General features: G+C 43.7%; 1 protein-coding gene across 13 annotated transcripts in view; it reads left to right on the top strand.

Annotated features, from left to right (window-relative positions):
• Nucleotides 1-17,376, top strand: part of LOC132493387 (forkhead-associated domain-containing protein 1-like) — a 127,453-nt gene that overhangs the window by 26,791 nt on the left and 83,286 nt on the right. For 4 of the 13 annotated variants that reach the window (XM_060103866.1, XM_060103861.1, XM_060103860.1 and 1 more), the window contains exons 1-2: nt 15,585-15,842; nt 16,854-16,918. The exons of 1 other annotated variant lie outside the window; for it this stretch is intronic. In XM_060103866.1, coding sequence (XP_059959849.1) covers nt 15,683-15,842; nt 16,854-16,918 — 225 coding nt within the window. In that variant the 5' untranslated portion in view covers nt 15,585-15,682. 8 more of the 13 variants (XM_060103863.1, XM_060103862.1, XM_060103870.1 and 5 more) reach the window with 4 other exon arrangements.

The raw sequence follows: 17,376 nt of genomic DNA, 5'->3' as shown, positions 1-17,376 counted from the left end.
CATTCATTTTATGGTCTGGGATTTCCAGTGTTATCTTTATTTTCCCATGTATACTCTATTTCATACATTTTATTAGCAGTAGTAGTAGAAATAGTAGTAGTAGTATCATTATTATTTAGTTAGAGTAGAATTGTTTCTGTAACTTCTTACGGTCAGACATATACTAAGCAACACACATTTTGAAAGCACTGGTGTTGGAGTAAATTCGATGTTGATGAGACTAGTCACTGCCCTTAAAGGAGCTTGTCTTCTAGTTGGAAAGATGTGACATATTCAATAATCTGAGGCATTAAGTAAATACATGGGTCTGAGGGCAGAAGATCCTGAAGGAAGCAAGCTACAGAGAACTCATTTTGAATCCTGGCATTAATATTGGCAGATCTCCTCACACCTTTTTAGGACAGTTATAGACAAAGCAAGTAGGACTGGAGAATACACTACAATGGCCAAAATAAGATTTAATGTCATTTCAGCCTAGGGGATTCTTTCTAGGCTTTGAGCATATGATAATTTAAATGCCACCTAAATAGTAAACTTACTTTAATGCTGACAATGTAGAAAAGATATTTTGCTGCAAAAGTATACACAGTAGTAACAAGTGGATTTTGGAAGAAACTAATATTTTGCCTTATAGTGATACTACACTATTGCCCTAGACCTAGCAGCAGCCTTTACTCTTTGTTGTTTTCTTCTAAGACTAAAGAGTTTCTTTATTTTCTTCCACCAACAGATCTCAGAGCACTCTGAGTGCACTGGCCAGTTGGGACACAATTATCATTAGAATTCTTGGCTAGAGAAGAAAGCTCCTAATTTAAGAATGGCTTTTTGCCTTCTGAGAGCTCAGAAGAGCAAATTGCAAGCCATCTACATTTATAAAACATGTTTTAGTATGGAAAATTTCAAACATCTACAGAAGTAAAAAGAAAGAAGTAGAAACTTTCATCAGTTGTTCTCATCAAATGTCAATTTCAGGCCAATATATTTTCTCTAAACCCTCTCTGACTACTACCGCCATAATCCCCAGCAATTTTAGAGCAAATCCCAGATTTCTTTTTCTCAGTGAAAACGTCAGTATATATATTTCTAAAATGCAAGAACTGCCCTTTTTAAGCTCAACTATGTCATTATCACACATCTGCAAATAATAATAATTCCTTAATATCAACAAATAGCCAGTCAGTTCATGTTTCCTTGATTGTCCTATAAATGTATTTTTATTTTAATAACCATTATTTATTTGCTTGCTGATCCAAACACAATTTCTTTTAAAGTATAGGTTTAAAAGAACTCAATTTGCTCATTTTTCTTGCAAGTATTTGTCATTGAATTCAAAGCATTCATCCAGTAGGGTTCCCAACTGTCTGGATTATGCTGATTGCATCCCCTTTATGCTTATACATTTATCATGCTCCTTTGGCCCATGTATTTACTGTCAGTTGGTAGATAGATCTAGAGCACTGACATAAATCAGGTGTGATTTTTTGTCAAGTTTACTTCATAGATAATATTGATGAATTCCAAAAGGAACTATAAAGTGTCTGTCTTACTGTGATGTTGCAGCCATTAATGATCAATGTCTAGATCCATTAATTTATTAAGGGTACCAAATGGTGATATTCTACTAATTAGATTATTATTCATTTACTAGCTAGAAGATTATTTCATCAACTACTTGGTTGCCCTGAGTTACAGTTTAATTAGGAAAGGAAGAATAAATGTTTCTTTTATTTTATTTACCAGTTTTACAAAAAAAGAAAAAACAGGAGAGAGAAAGGTTGACTGCAAAGTACCTTCCGAAGATGACTAATGAGGTATTTTCTTTCTTTGTTATTGTTTTCAGTGAGGTTGTTATAAATATCGATGCAGAGATTGTCCCCTCTTAGGTTCACGGATCCTGTTCAAGTTGGCTCCTGAGTCCTTTCCACACAACCACAGTAGTCTTTGAAGTCTTCCCAGCTCTCTTGTACAACAAGGTGTAACAGGAACATGTAGTTCGTTCCTTATGCTGGATTTGAAATCAGCTATTTCTCCAAGGAGGCATTATCCACTGTGTTTATTCAAACTTGTGTTCCTTCTAGTTTAACCTTCTCTCGAGACATGATTTTTTTTAAACAAATTACTTACTGAATTTTTTCACCTTTTCAAATCTTGCTATTCTCCAATCACTTCATTTCTGATTTTTTCTAATTTCTTTTATGTTTTTCTTAAAACCAGTTTCTATTCCTTTTAAAATTTCTTTTACTTTTTCCGCAATATCAGGCAATAAATTTCATTTGTTCTGTGGACGTGTCTTTCTGTCACGTTTTCAGGGTTTCCTGGAACTTTCTTTTCACCCTTCTTTTTTTTTTTCTCACTGATTTTCTACAGGATGTGAGTGGAATACTCTTCTGTCACTCATTTTTAAATGAAATAAGTTTCCACTTTAGGAGGGAATCATAGATCAGAATATAATTTCTAGCTTCAGAACTCCAGGGCTCACTATCTTCTGTTATTTTCACAACATAATTTTTAAAAATGACCTTAAAATTTCTCAAATCTTCCTCCTCAGCCCTCCTCTGCCCATTTACCCAGGGCTCCTCTTTCTTGTCCTTGTTGAGTATGGGGATTTGTTCTGGAATGGTGCTTTGGTTTGAGAGGTGTCAAGGTTTCACAGACCCCAGAACACTTGGCATCCTCAGAACATTTCAAAGTTCTTGCACTCAGCTGCAAAGTGGAGCCTGCAACGTTCACTCCCGGTTTCTGTCGCTGTTCTCAGTGAGTTTTTCAATCTCAGTGAGTTCTTGAACCATAGTAACCTTTGGCTCTCCTAAAAGAGAGAGAGTCCTTCCCTCGTCTTCCTCCCACACACCTTGGGATACACATATGTAGGTCTTTTTCCTGTTGTTGATTTGTTCCTACCTGTCTGTATGTTGCAGTTCATGTGGACACTTTGTTGTAGATGTTGTCTGTGGGTTTTTTTTTTTCCTATTTTTTTTTTTATTTTACAAATTTAATCAGTTATACATATACATATGTTCCCATATCCCCTCCCTTTTGCGTCTCCCTCCCACCCTCCCTATCCCACCCCTCCAGGCGGTCACAAAGAACCGAGCTGATCTCCCTGTGCTATGCGGCTGCTTCCCACTAGCTATCTACCTTACATTTGGTAGTGTATATATGTCCATGCCGCTCTTTCACTTTGTCACAGCTTACCCTTCCCCCTCCCCATATCCTCAAGTCCATGCTCTAGTAGGTCTGTGTCTTTATTCCTGTCTTACCCCTATGTTCTTGATGACATTTTTTTCTTAAATTCCATATATATGTGTCAGCATACAGTATTTGTCTTTCTCTTTCTGACTTACTTCACTCTGTATGACAGGCCATCCTGGTTGTAGGTCCATCCACCTCATTACAAATAGCTCAATTTCATTTCTTTTTATGGCTGAGTAATATTCCATTGTATATATGTGCCACATCTTCTTTACCCATTCATCCGATGATGGACACTTAGGTTGTTTCCATCTCCGGGCTATTGTAAATAGGGCTGCTATGAACATTTTGGTACATCACTCTTTTTGAAGTATGGTTTTCTCATGGTATATGCCCAGTAGAGGGATTGCTGGGTCATATGGTAGTTCTATTTGTAGTTTTTTAAGGAACCTCCATACCGTTCTCCATAGTGGCTGTACCAATTCACATTCCCACCAGCAGTGCAAGAGTGTTCCCTTTTTTCCACGCCCTCTCCAGCATTTATTGTTTCTAGATTTTTTGATGATGGCCATTCTGACTGGTGTGAGATGATATCCCGTAGTTTTGATTTGCATTTCTCTAATGAGTAAAGATGTTGAGCATCCTTTCATGTGTTTGTTGGCAGTCTGTATATCTTCTGTGGAGAAATGTCTATTTAGGTCTTCTGCCCATTTTTGGATGGGGTTGTTTGTTTTTTTGTTATTGAGCTGCATGAGCTGCTTATAAATTTTGGAGATTAATCCTTTGTCAGTTGCTTCATTTGCAAATATTTTCTCCCATTCTGAGGGTTCTCTTTTGGTCTTGTTTATGGTTTCCTTTGCTGTGCAAAAGCTTTGAAGTTTTATTAGGTCTCATTTGTTTATTTTCGTTTTGATTTCCATTTCTCTAGGAGGTGGGTCAAAAAGGATCTTGCTGTGATTTATGTCATAGAGTGTTCTGCCTATGTTTTCCTCTAAGAGTTTGATAGTGTCTGGCCTTACATTTAGGTCTTTAATCCATTTTGAGCTTATTTTTGTGTATGGTGTTAGGGAGTGATCTAATCTCATACTTTTACATGTCCCTATCCAGTTTTCCCAGCACCACTTATTGAAGATACTGTCCTTTCTCCACTGTACATTCCTGCCTCCTTTATCAAAGATAAGGTGACCATATGTGCGTGGGTTTATCTCTGGGCTTTCTATCCTGTTCCATTGACCTATCTTTCTGTTTTTCTGCCAGTACCATACTGTCTTGATTACTGTAGCTTTGTAGGATAGTCTGAAGTCAGGGAGCCTGATTCCTCCGGCTCCATTTTTCGTTCTCAAGATTGCTTTGGCTATTCGGGGTCTTTTGTGTTTCCATACAAATTGTGAAATTTTTTGTTCTAGTTCTGTGAAAAATGCCAGTGGTAGTTTGATAGGGATTGCATTGAATCTGTAGATTGCTTTGGGTAGTAGAGTCATTTTCACAATGTTGATTCTTGCCATCCAAGAACATGGTATATCTCTCCATCTATTTGTATCATCTTTAATTTCTTTCATCAGTGTCTTATAATTTTCTTCATACAGACAGGTCTTTGGTCTCCTTAGGTAGGTTTATTCCTAGATATTTTATTCTTTTTGTTGCAATGGTAAATGGGAGTGTTTCCTTGATTTCACTTTCAGATTTTTCATCATTAGTATATAGGAATGCCAGAGATTTCTTTGCATTAATTTTGTATCCTGCAACTTTACCAAATTCACTGATTAGCTCTAGTAGTTTTCTGGTATCATCTTTAGGATTCTCTATGTATAGTATCATGTCATCTGCAAACAGTGACAGCTTTACTTCTTCTTTTCCGATTTGGATTCCTTTTATTTCCTTTTCTTCTCTGATTGCTGTGGCTAAAACTTCCAAAACTATGTTGAATAAGAGTGGTGAGAGTGGGCAACCTTGTCTTGTTCCTGATCATAGTGGAAATGGTTTCAGTTTTTCACCAATGAGGACGATGCTGGCTGTGGGTTTGTCATATACGGCCTTTATTATGTTGAGGAAAGTTCCCTCTATGCCTACTTTCTGCAGGGTTTTTATCATAAATGGGTGTTGAATTTTGTCAAAAGCTTTCTCTGCATCTATTGAGATGATCATATGGTTTTTCTCCTTCAATTTGTTAATATGGTGTATCACGTTGATTGATTTGCGTATATTGAAGAATCCTTGCATTGCTGGAATAAACCCCACTTGATCATGGTGTATGATCCTTTTAATGTGCTGTTGGATTCTGTTTGCTAGTATTTTGTTGAGGATTTTCGCATCTATGTTCATCAGTGATATTGGCCTGTAGTTTTCTTTCTTTGTGACATCCTTGTCTGGTTTTGGTATCAAGGTGATGGTGGCCTCGTAGAATGAGTTTGGGAGTGTTCCTTCCTCTGAAATTGTTTGGAAGAGTTTGAGAAGGATAGGTGTTAGCTCTTCTCTAAATGCTTGATAGAATTCGCCTGTGAAGCCATCTGGTCCTGGGCTTTTGTTTGTTGGAAGATTTTTTATCACAGTTTCAATTTCAGTGCTTGTGATTGGTCTGTTCATATTTTCTATTTCTTCCTGATTCAGTCTTGGCAGGTTGTGCATTTCTAAGAATTTGTCCATTTCTTCCAGGTTGTCCATTTTATTGGCATAGAGTTGCTTGTAGTAATCTCTCCTGATCTTTTGTATTTCTGCAGTGTCAGTTGTTACTTCTCCTTTTTCATTTCTAATTCTATTGATTTGAGTCTTCTCCCTTTTTTTCTTTATGAGTCTGGCTAATGGTTTATCAATTTTGTTTATCTTCTCAAAGAACCAGCTTTTAGTTTTATTGATCTTTGCTATCATTTCCTTCATTTCTTTTTCATTTATTTCTGATCTGATTTTTATGATTTCTTTCCTTCTGCTAACTTTGGGATGTTTTTGTTCTTCTTTCTCTAATTGCTTTAGGTGCAAGATTAGGTTATTTATTCGAGATGTTTCCTGTTTCTTAAGGTGGGATTGTATTGCTATAAACTTCCCTCTTAGAACTGCTTTTGCCACATCCCATAGGTTTTGGGTCGTCGTGTCTCCATTGTCATTTGTTTCTAGGTATTTTTTAATTTCCTCTTTGATTTCTTCAGTGATCACTTCGTTATTGAGTAGTGTATTGTTTAGCCTCCATGTGTTTGTATTTTTTTACAGCTCTTTTCCTGTAATTGATGTCTAGTCTCATAGCATTGTGGTCGGAAAAGATACTTGATACAATTTCAATTCAAAAAAAATTTTTTTTAGCTAAGTAGTATTCCATGGTATATATATATATATCACATCTTCCTTACCCATTCATCTCTTAATAAACACTTAGCTTGCTTCCATATGTTGTCAATTGTAAATAGTGCTGCCATGAACATTAGGGTGCATATATCTTTTCAAATTAATGTTTTTTGGTTTTATTTTTTTCGATATATATCCAGGAATGAAAATGCTGTGTCATATGGTAGTTCTAATTTTTTTTACAAGTTTATTGGAGTACAGTTGATTCACAATGGCGTATTAGTTTCTGCTTTATAACAAAGCGAATCAGTTATACATATACACCTGTTCCCATATCCCCTCCCTCTTGTGTCTCCCTCCCTCCCACCCTGGACCCCTCTTTACCGCTTCCCAGCAGGTGCACTGTCCTCTCCCTGCTGGACTCTCCCTCTCCCTCCCATTCCTCTTCCACTGCCTGGTGGGAGAGTGGGGAGAGGGACAAGGAAACTTAGGGGAAGCAGCAACGTTTCAGCCTTATAAGAGTGAGATAATGGCTTCCGTGGTGGTGCAGTGGTTGAGAGTCCACCTGCCGATGCAGGGGACACGGGTTGGTACCCCGGTTCGGGAAGATCCCACATGCCGCGGAGTGGCTGGGCCCACGAGCCATGGCCGCTGAGCCTGCGCGTCTGGAGCCTGTGCTCCGCAACGGGAGAGGCCACAACCGTGAGAGGCCCGCGTACCCCCCCCAAAAAAAATAAATAAAGAGTGAGATAAGTTTGTAAAAAAAGATACCAGGTACATTGACTCACTGGGTTAAAAAGTTACGTTAAAACACGCAATTTGGCAAAGCTCTTTGGCTGAATGTTTACTGACAGTGGGTTCAGAATTCTGTACTGGGGGAGTACACGTCCGCTCCCCTCAGGCACCTTTGAGTCCAAGAGGCATTTGGAGAAGCTAAAATCATAGAAAACTACAGGTGCTCACGCACCCTTCAAAGGGTGTCTACAAACACACACACACACACACACACACACACACACACACACACACAAAGGGCACGTTTGGATGTCACAAAGTCCATGGATTGTCCAAAGCCTGCCCCTTGATTCCAGTTAAGAAGTTCTAGTCTACTTATCAAAATCTTGAGAATGTGGTGTCACTGTTGACCCAGAGATTTCACTACCTGAATAAAAATGTCACATGTACAAAATACTAAATGGAAAAATCTGCAGTTCAACACAGATTATTTTTCTGAATAAAAATGTCACATGCGCAAAAAGACTAAATGGAAAAATTTCCAATTCCAGACAGGTTATTTTTCTATGAGGGTAGGAAGTATATGGTAGCCGAGATGCAGAGAAGAAAATAGCCAACTCAGGGTCATGCAGTGTCACTGGAAGCTTCTTCTGAACCTCCCAACTCGTACTTCCACCCCTCCCCTTGGGGTCTGAGTCTTGCTTTTTTTCTTGGGTTTCCCTGGTGGCACAGTGGTCAAGAATCCGCCTGCCGATGCAGGGGACACAGGTTCGAGCCCTGGTCCGGGAAGATCCCACATACCGCGGAGCACCTAACGCCCGTGCGCCACAACTACTGAGCCTGCAAGCCATAACTCCTCAGCCCGTGAGCCACAACTACTGAGCCCACGCGCCTAGGGCCCATGCTCTGCCGCAAAGAGAAGCCACCTCAATGAGAAGCCTGCACACCGCACCGAAGAGTAGCCCCCGCTCGCCACGACTAGAGAAAGCCTGCGCCCGGCAACGAAGACCCAACGCAGCCGAAAATAAGTAAAACAAAAATCTTAAGGAAAAAAAACAAGAATTCTCATTGTTGTGCAACCATCCCGACCATCCATCTCCAGAATGTTTTCATCCTGTCAAAGTGAAACTCTGTCCCCATTAAACACTGACTCCCCATCCCCCTCCCAGCCCCTGACACCCACCACTCCACTTTCTGTCTCTATGAATTTGACCCGTCTGGGGACCTCACAGAAGTGGAATCATGTAACATTTGTCCATTTGTATCTGACTTATCCACTTAGCTTAATGTCTTCGCGTGTCATTTGTGTGGTAGCCTGTGTCAAAATTTCCTTCCTAGACCCCAAAGCCAGTGTGGACAGTACACAGTGAGTGAGAAGGAAATAAAACCGTGGGTCTGAAGAAGTTCAGATGTTTGCCAAGTGCAGTGGGAAAGCAGTGAATGAGAGGTGTCCTGATCCAGTTTGCACTGAAAGGGGAACAATTGATTTTGGCTGCTGCATAAATGGATGGGGTGGGGATTCAGTAAGAGTGGAAGTCGGGAGACCCAGATAAGGTTAGGAATTTGGCGTGGTAGTCCAGGAAGACGATGTCTAAGAAGATGGAGAGAAGTAAACAGGTTCTCTATGTTTGGAGGGAGAATCAGCAGGGCTCATCGGGGGATCAGATTGCGGGGAGGTAGCGGGGCGCTATTCTGTTTACTCTGTGTGCACGTGTGTGCTTATGCCTCTACTGCTGAGACTTAATTGTTTCTACAAAGAAACACTAACCTTTCCTCTTAAAAGTGGAATTGTTAAATTTTCACTGTTCATACAAAGAAATGTCAATCTTTGAAAAATACATAAATGGTCTTTGTATCAATTAGAAACTTTCCTTCCTGTTTGTGGGTGAATAATATCTGTTGGTGAATATACACACTACATTTTCTTGATCCATTCATCTGTCAGTGAACACTTGGTTTGTTTCCACATTTTGGCTCTGAATCTTGCTTTTGAATTATTGTTTGGACTTTGATGAGAAGTATCTCTGTTGTTCAGGATGTGCCCAGAGGTTTATTCTGTCTTCTGATCACTTCCATATTTCTAATTAGGCCAAGCAATGCATACGTAGAGTCAAATCAGTTCATCCAAGGTGCAGGGACTGAGTGTCTCTTTGGTTTGCACTCGTGGACTTTCTGAGATGTTCTAGGTCTCAGAGGCCGTGCAAAGAGTGTCTGAGGTCCTCCAGAGCTGCCACAGCCTGGCTCTCCTCAGGGTCTGCACTGCTGGGAAAAGCACTGCTGCTTGAGGACCTGTGTCCCTCTGCTGTAGACGTTGCATTGTTAGGAGGCAAGTGAATTCAGATTTGCGTTCATCATGCTCTCAACCATCACAGCTGATTGGGTCCTTGTATAACAAAACAGAAGTTCACTCTCCCTCTTGGCTAACAGGCTTTCAAATATTAGAAGGTTGGTATTCTGTCCCCATGAAAATTTCTCTTGTATACTGTGAAATACCCTGATTGCTTTATCTAGTCTTCAGATCTGGATTTGCATAATCCCACCCCACCACACCTTGTCCAAATGTGCTACAGTTGGGTGGGACCCACCTTAATATGTGTTGGTATGTTGTCCAAAAATGGTGTAAACAGCCCAGATTGAATGTGATGTTGTAAGTGAGCAGGACCTTGTGGGGCCTTCCTGGGACGGATTCTCCCCATGTCTTCTGCCTGCTTCTTGTCTTTAGAAAATTTTAGCCTCCTAGCCTCCCGTGAGTTGGAAACAAACAATTTAATCAGAGAAGGGAGAAAGTGCCAAAAGAAAGGAAAAGAGTCCCAAAAGACCAAATAATACTAGTGTAGCCGTTAAACAAAGTCAAGGACCTTTAGTTCCTCCTCAAGGGCTGTAGATACTGTTCTGAGCCACATCCTTGGAGCTGTTTTGCAGAGACTGAAGCCCCCAGCAGGGGGGAGGAAGGTAACTGCATGCTGCCCACAAGCACGTAGACCCCAGACCAGCTGGAACCAGCCGGTTGATGATGTTGACCTCAGATTACCTCACCACCAACCAATCGGAAGAATGTCCACAAGCTGACCACACACCCCTCAACCTCCTCTCCCTCACCCCACTCGTTTGTAATTCACTTTAAACATTTTTTAAATTTTATATTGGGAGTATAGTTGATTTACAGTGTTGTGTTAGTTTCCGGTGTACAGCAAAGTGATTCAGTTATATGGACACAGATATCTATTCTTTTTCAGATTGTTTTCCCATTTAGGTTGTTACCGAATTTTGCTTTATTTTCGTGGTGCTGTGTGGCTTGTAGGATCTCAGTTCCCTGACCAGGGATTGAACCCGGGCCACGGCCGTGAAAGACCAGAATCCTAACCTCTGGGCCACCAGGGAACTCCCTAGGTTAATACAGAATATTGAGTAGAGATCCCTGTGCTCTACAGGAGGTCCTTGTTGATTTCCTGTTTTATATATAGTTGTGTGCATATGTTAGCCCCAACCTCCTGATCTATCCCTCTCCCCCACCTTTTCTCTTTGGTAAACCTCAGTTTTTTTTCTATGTCTGTGAGTCTGTTTCTGTTTTGTTGAGAAGTTCATTTGTATCACTGTTTTAGATTCCACATAGGAGTGATAGCATATGGTATTTGTCTTTGTCTGACATCCTTCACTTAGTATGATAATCTCTAGGTCCATCCATGTTGCTGCACATGGCATAATCTCATTCTTTTTTATGGCTGAGTAGTATTCCATCACACATATGTACCACATCTTCCCTATCCATCCCTCTGTCGATGGACATTTAAGTTGCTTCCATGTCTTGGCTATTGTAACTCGTACTGCTATACATATTGGGGTGCACGTGTCTTCTTGAATTATGGTTTTCTCTGGGTATATGCCCAGGAGTGGGATTGCTGGGTCCTACGGTAGCTCTAGCTTTAGTGTTTTGAGGAACCTCCACACTGTTCTGCATAGCGGCAGCACCAGTGTACATTCCCACCGACAGCCTCACCGCATCTGTAAACACCTTTCCCTGAAAGCCACTGGGGAGTGGGGGCCTTTTGAGCCCTAGATACCTGGACGCCTTGCTTGTTGCCCTGCCATAAACGTGGCACTTTCCTTCACCGTGACCCATGTCAGTAGATTGGCTTTAGTGCATGTGGGCGAGTGGACCCAAGTTTGGTTCAGTAACAGCGTGTTTGGAGATAAGCAAAACTATCACCTCTCCTCCTCTCTTTTCCTCCTGTGGATGCAGTTTAATATAACAACGGCTGTAGCTCTAGTGCAGAAATATCAGTAGGGTGAAGCAGAAGTGCTTTGCCAATACAGTCCTTTGGGCATGAGAGTCATGTGGAGAAAATATTCCAACACAGATGCCTGGACCCAGCCTCACAGATTCTAATTCCACAGCACTGAGCCAGGGCCTAATTTTAACCTTCTCAATTGACATGCTTGTGATTTGGAAATGACTGGGTGGGATGTGCCACCCAGGCTGGTGCAGTAGGGGGTCTTCAAGGCGTCGTTGAATGCAATAAGCAGGAGGGAGGTGAACCGTGACCTGGATTTCAACCAGGCAGCCTCTGGCAGGGCTGTGGCCAGGCCATGGGTCCACAGCTGAGCGGACGTCTGTGTCAGCCTGCAGTCCTCCTGCCAACGGGTCCGTGACAAGCCCTCCAGCGGCCTGGTGCTGCTGCGGATGAGCAGCCCTGGGATCGGAGTTCAGCCCAGGCACCTACGTGGTACATACATAGTGCATGTGCTTGTGAGGAAACCGCCCTCTCCACCAGGAAGCCTGGAGCACATCCTCCCGTACAGCCCTCAGAGGGGACCAACCCTGCTGACACCTTGATCTCAGACTTGCAGCCTGCGTAAATGTCGGACAGTGCATTTGTGTTGCTTAAGCCCGCCAGTGTGTCGTATTTTGTGACGCAGCCCAAGTAAACTGCTACGACCTGTATTTTGAATAAGAAGGAATTCACATGAGACAGTCACTTTCCTGCTTCCCCTGCCTTTATTTTTTTTATTTTTATTTGTCAAAAATTATTTATCTCTCTTAGGCTGCATCGTGTCTAATTGCAGCACGCGGGCTTAATTGCCCCGTGGCGTGTGGGATCTTAGCTCCCTGACCAGTGTTCCCAGGCTTTGAACCCACGTACCCTGTATTAGAAGGCGGATTCTTTACCACTGGAACACCAGGGAAGTCCCTCCCCTGCCTTTAAATTAAGACGTGTCGCTGAGCTTCAAAGAAGAGCCTGTCCTTTTCTGTTAGATTACAAACTTGAGTTTTCTTCTTAAACATTGCGTTTCCTGGTTGTGGTAGATGTGTTAGTGTTGAAAAAAATGGTTGAGAGACTTTAAGAGGAAAATGATTTTACAAATCCTGAAGATGGGTGCCAGTTATCTTGATAAAATTGGTATGTTAAGAGACCCAAAATAAACAGGAGAAAACACAGGCAACTACTTAGGAAATGCAGGATGGGAAAGGCTTCTTCAAGTACAGTGTCCAAGCTGATGAAAAGTATGAAGTGAAAGTGAAAGATTTGAACACAAAATATCTTTTTAAGTGTCTGTATAACAGAATGTGAGAGTAAAAAATTAAGTTAAAAGATAAAGAACAGGGATTGACAGATACACACTTTTATATGTAAAATAGATAAACAGTAAGGACCTACTGTATAGCCCAGGGAACTATGTTCAATATCTTGTAATAACCCATAATGGAAAAAAGAACCTGAAAAAGAATACATATATTCTTACATAAATACATGTAACTGAGTCACTTTGCTGTACACCTGAAATATTGTAAACGAAGTATACTTCAATAAAAATAGATAAGTGACAAAGTAGGGAAAATATCTGTATTTAATAGAAATGCAGATACAAAAAGAGAAAGCTTTATATTGTAAATCTCCATATATATGAAGAGATCTTAATGAAAGCAAACTAAAAGGTGGCCATTGCTGCTTCTGGTCAAGGTGAAATCGCAGGGTCCAGGTTTACCCTCCTAGCTTCAACAACTTTAAAAAGGGGGAAATGTATATAATGACAGTTTTTCACCTTTTGGAGAGAGGGGTGAGTCGTGAGAGACATCAGCTCACTGCTGGACATCCTGTTCATTGGGATGACTCCATACTTATTATTCCCTTTTTTAGAGCATTTCCTCAAGACAACTTGTAATAGAAAGACTTCCAGAGAGTGTCCAGGGCAGGGGGCTGGGGAGCCCAGCATGTCTCTGGGCTGGAGGGATAGAGTGAGGTGTTGAGGTGGGCACAGCAGCTGGGGTTCACAGGCCACCCCAGTCTTCTGCTGAGACACGGTCAGTGCACGTGGGTGAGGTGAGAACTGGAGGCCTGGTGGCGTGCTCATGGGCGCACTGCCCTTCCAATGTGCTTCCCAGCAAGGTACTCCGTGTAGCTGATGTCCTTACGTGGTGAACTTGGAAAATGCGAGAAATGCGCCCTGGAGGTTTGCCAGGCTCAGGCTCAGAGGAGGTGTGGTCGCTGTCATTCCCACACAAGCAGCATTTCATCGGTGAGAATTCAGGCAGAGGCCACAGTCAGCAGCAGCAAGAACTGGAAAAGACCATTCGTGGCTCTAAGCAGCCACTTCCAAGAGCAGTTTTGGGGAAGCACACATTTTGTGCAGGATTCATTTAATGTGGCAGTTCAGCTGGGGAAATCAGGAATGGGTTAGGTGCTTATTCATTTGCATGAATCATCACTTCTTATTTCCGTTTTTAGAGGATTTCCTCAAGATGCTTGTAATAGAAATACTTCCTCTGTCCCTTTCGTAAGTATCTAAATCTTTTTAAAAGCTAAATCAGTCTCTTGCCAGCATTACAACCCAGGAATGTTTATGTTAAGGACCTGAGAGCTATCTTCTTTATCTCTCTGTCACCAGGGGAGTTTAGGCTAGGTGTTAGGCACTTTCCTCTGAGCTATAAGTACGTGCTTGTCCTAGAGATAGGAGAAGTTGTCTTTCTCCTTTGGATAAAGGGTATTAACTAGCATGGACAACCACCGAGATGACCAGGTGAATTTAGGATGTACTCTGAAAGAATGTATGCCATTTTTATGGTGGTGTCAAGTCTATTCCCATGAGGCAAGTTCCCGTTTATCTTGAGAACCTGTATGCAACAGATTTTATCTGCTGAGCTATAAAAAAAAAGGTGAGGTTGATTTCATTTGCACAAACATTAGTGGTTCACCTGTGGGTGCACAGCACAGTCTGGTTTAATGGTTATTCAACAGTAAAACCGTTTTCTTTATCTCTACATTTGTGGAGAGGATTTTCTCGGTTGGCGAGAGATTTTATTTTTATTTTTATTTTGTGTGTTCGTTAATTAATTAATTAATGAGACTGTGCTGCACAGCATGCGGGATCTTAGTTCCCCAACCAGGAATCAAACACGTGCCCCCTGCAGTGGAAACTAGGAGTCTTCACCACTGGACCACCAGGGAAGTCCCTGGAGATTTTATTTTTACCTTTTCCCCTAGCAGCTTTTAAGGAACACTTGTCCAAGAACACAGTTATATTATTTCACCCCCAGTGATAAATAGTGATAAATCATTACCCTTCTGATTCCATTTTTGAAAAATGATATTTTTACCTAACATAAACAGTATCCTCTTTAAGAGGTAAGATCCCAGGTATCTGTTTTCTGTTTTCGGTTTGTGTGTACGTTCTGATTTTCGTACAGTTTTTAATGCGTTGGTTGTGTAATCTAAACAGCTACAGTTTCTATTTTCTTTTCCTTCCGTGGGCAATATTAGTTTGTGTCATGGCTGGGCATTTATTGTATTCTAGGATTTGAATGAAAGTTGTAGCGTTTCAGTTAAGCGAACATGATACCCTCCTTCCCCTCTCCTGGTGGTGGGGGAATCTCAGATGGAACCCGAAATGTCCCAGGGCCGGGAAAGGACCAGGGACCCTGGAGACCATCACACAGCCCCCACTTGAGGCCACACCTTTCCTTGATCCCTAACAGGAGTGAAGACAAATGGGCAATGGAGTCCCTGGTCCAGGCGGCACACCCTCGCAGCACAGCAGCACTTGAGCGCCAGATGAGATGGAGACATTTCATACGCTCACTATCTTGACGGCACGGAGACTTCTGGGAGGCTTCTGGAGTCCGGGTACTTGTCCCGCGCTGCTGGCGGGCTTTGGCAGGCGGACTTCGGGCGTCCGCCTGCGCAGGTGCGCCTCATGATTTGTGCGTGTTGGCGCACGCGCACCGTCGCCGCCCCGCCCTCGCTTGCTGTGCGTGCCCAGGTCGTCGGTGGCCGTCGTTCCCCCGTCTTGGCCTCTTGCGGGCGAGCATTTCGGGGCCTGCGGGGCGGTACGCTGTCCGGGCCGGTCGGCAGCCCGCGGGAGCGGGCTGTGCGGGCGAGGGTTCGCGTGGGCCGGGCGGAGGTTGGAACTGTGACCTCCGAGCTCGAGCCGCGGAGCCCGCGTTTGGGCCGGAGTGGCCGGGCGGCCGGCGGCGGTGCAGTGCCCGACCATGTGCAGCGCGGGGCCAAGCGAGGTCCCGGGAGGGACGTGGGCCCAGAGCCGGCTCCTCTGGTCTCGGGAGGCGGAGCGGAGGGATCCCGAGAGAGGAGCGCGCCCGAGGAGCAGCCCCCGGACCGGAACCTCGGAAGCCGTGAGCGAGTCCCGACGGGGTAGGTGTTGCGTCTGCAGGCCTGTAGTTGGTTGTGGAGCCTGCGGCCCTTGAAGAGCAGGGCTTGGGGTAGCCCGCCCCGGGCCCCGCGGTAGAGCCACCTGGAAGGTTTGACCGCTTCCCGGAGGTGGAGGGGCCTGGCTGGAGGACAGGGCTGGCTGCTCCGGATGGGGCTCCCCTGGGACTTGTGAGCTCCGGGTGTCCTGGGGGAGCAGGGTCCACAGGCTCGGCCGGGACGTGCCGCGTCTTCCCCTCCGTCCAACCCCGATCCTCCACCTCCTCCTAGTCCTCCCCGTCCTGTCGCCGTCTCGGCATCTCGCACGTGTGTCTCAAGGCGCGTCAGCACCTTGGTTGTCTAATGTAAGCTTCCGCCGCCCCCCTGGGTTGTGCCCTGTGGAGTCGCCCAGTGTAATCGGTGCAGGATGAGTCTGCAGGGCTTCTGTCCTGCTGCCTCGGGTGAGGAAGGAAGCGATGGGGCCTGAGAAGGGAGATGACTTGTCCTAGATCCTCACCAGGTGTGCACGTGGGGTCGCTCACAGGACTCCAAACTCCTAGGGCAGGTGTTCTGTCCACTTAAAGTCAGTTTTAATAAAAGATGTTTTTGAGCGTCGCACTTAAGTTTGTAAAGTTTGTACAAATCATGGCAAGACTGAAACGCACCTGAGTGTGTCCCTTTATTCTGGGTATCCTGTGGATGTTCTGATCTAAGTTGTTAACAGACTGAGAAGAGGTAAACTATAAGCGTTTTTAAATTTCATATTTAATGACGGAGGTTTATTTTAATAGGATTCAATGTACACTCACTACGGAAAAATAAAGTATCCCCTCAGGTACCAGAGTCACGTGGGAGTTACAGACCTGAGGGCGGTTGCTCCCTCCTTATTCTCACAGGCCCTTCTGAAGGTGAAAGGACGGGTCTCCCACAGGGGTCTCTTGTGGAGCGCGGGGCGGGTGCTCGTGCACCCCGAGCCGCTTCAGTCGTAGCTTCACTGCCTGCGTTTTCCTTCTCCAGGCCCGCCTCCGCTGTCACAGTCCTGCACGTTGTTCCAAGAGCAGCGGAAAATGAATCAGCCTCTGGTGAGTTTTGCTGTTTATGTGTTTTCCTGCTGCTGTTCTTTTGTGATAACACCTTGGGAGGCGAATAGTTCAAAAGTTAAAATGGGAAACTAGGAATAGGTAAAAGATGTGGTTAGACAAAGCGTAGAGGAGCAGGTCAGCGCCAAGTGTTTCTGGCAAGTTCTACGTGTAGATCCCAGGATCCTCTTAGAGCCACAGTACAAGCCTCATGTTCTTGACATTTGTGGCAAAACACCATCCCTTGCTTGACTTACATGGTCCTGCCGAAGCACTTTTGTTCTCGAGCGTTAAAAGGTTTCCTTGAGGATCCCGCTGTAGGCCGCGAGCCTTCCTGAGTGGCAGCCCCTAACGTGTTGACATTGGTGCCTTCCTTGTACTTCCTGTAAGCCGAGAGCGTGCTGTCCAGGGAGCACTCAGTGCATATAAGTTGTCTGTTCAGTAGAACACCGTTGTCACAT

Source organism: Mesoplodon densirostris, chromosome 7 (assembly GCF_025265405.1).
Source record: "Mesoplodon densirostris isolate mMesDen1 chromosome 7, mMesDen1 primary haplotype, whole genome shotgun sequence".
NCBI lineage: Eukaryota > Metazoa > Chordata > Mammalia > Artiodactyla > Ziphiidae > Mesoplodon > Mesoplodon densirostris.
This window is presented reverse-complemented; position numbering and strand designations above follow the sequence as displayed.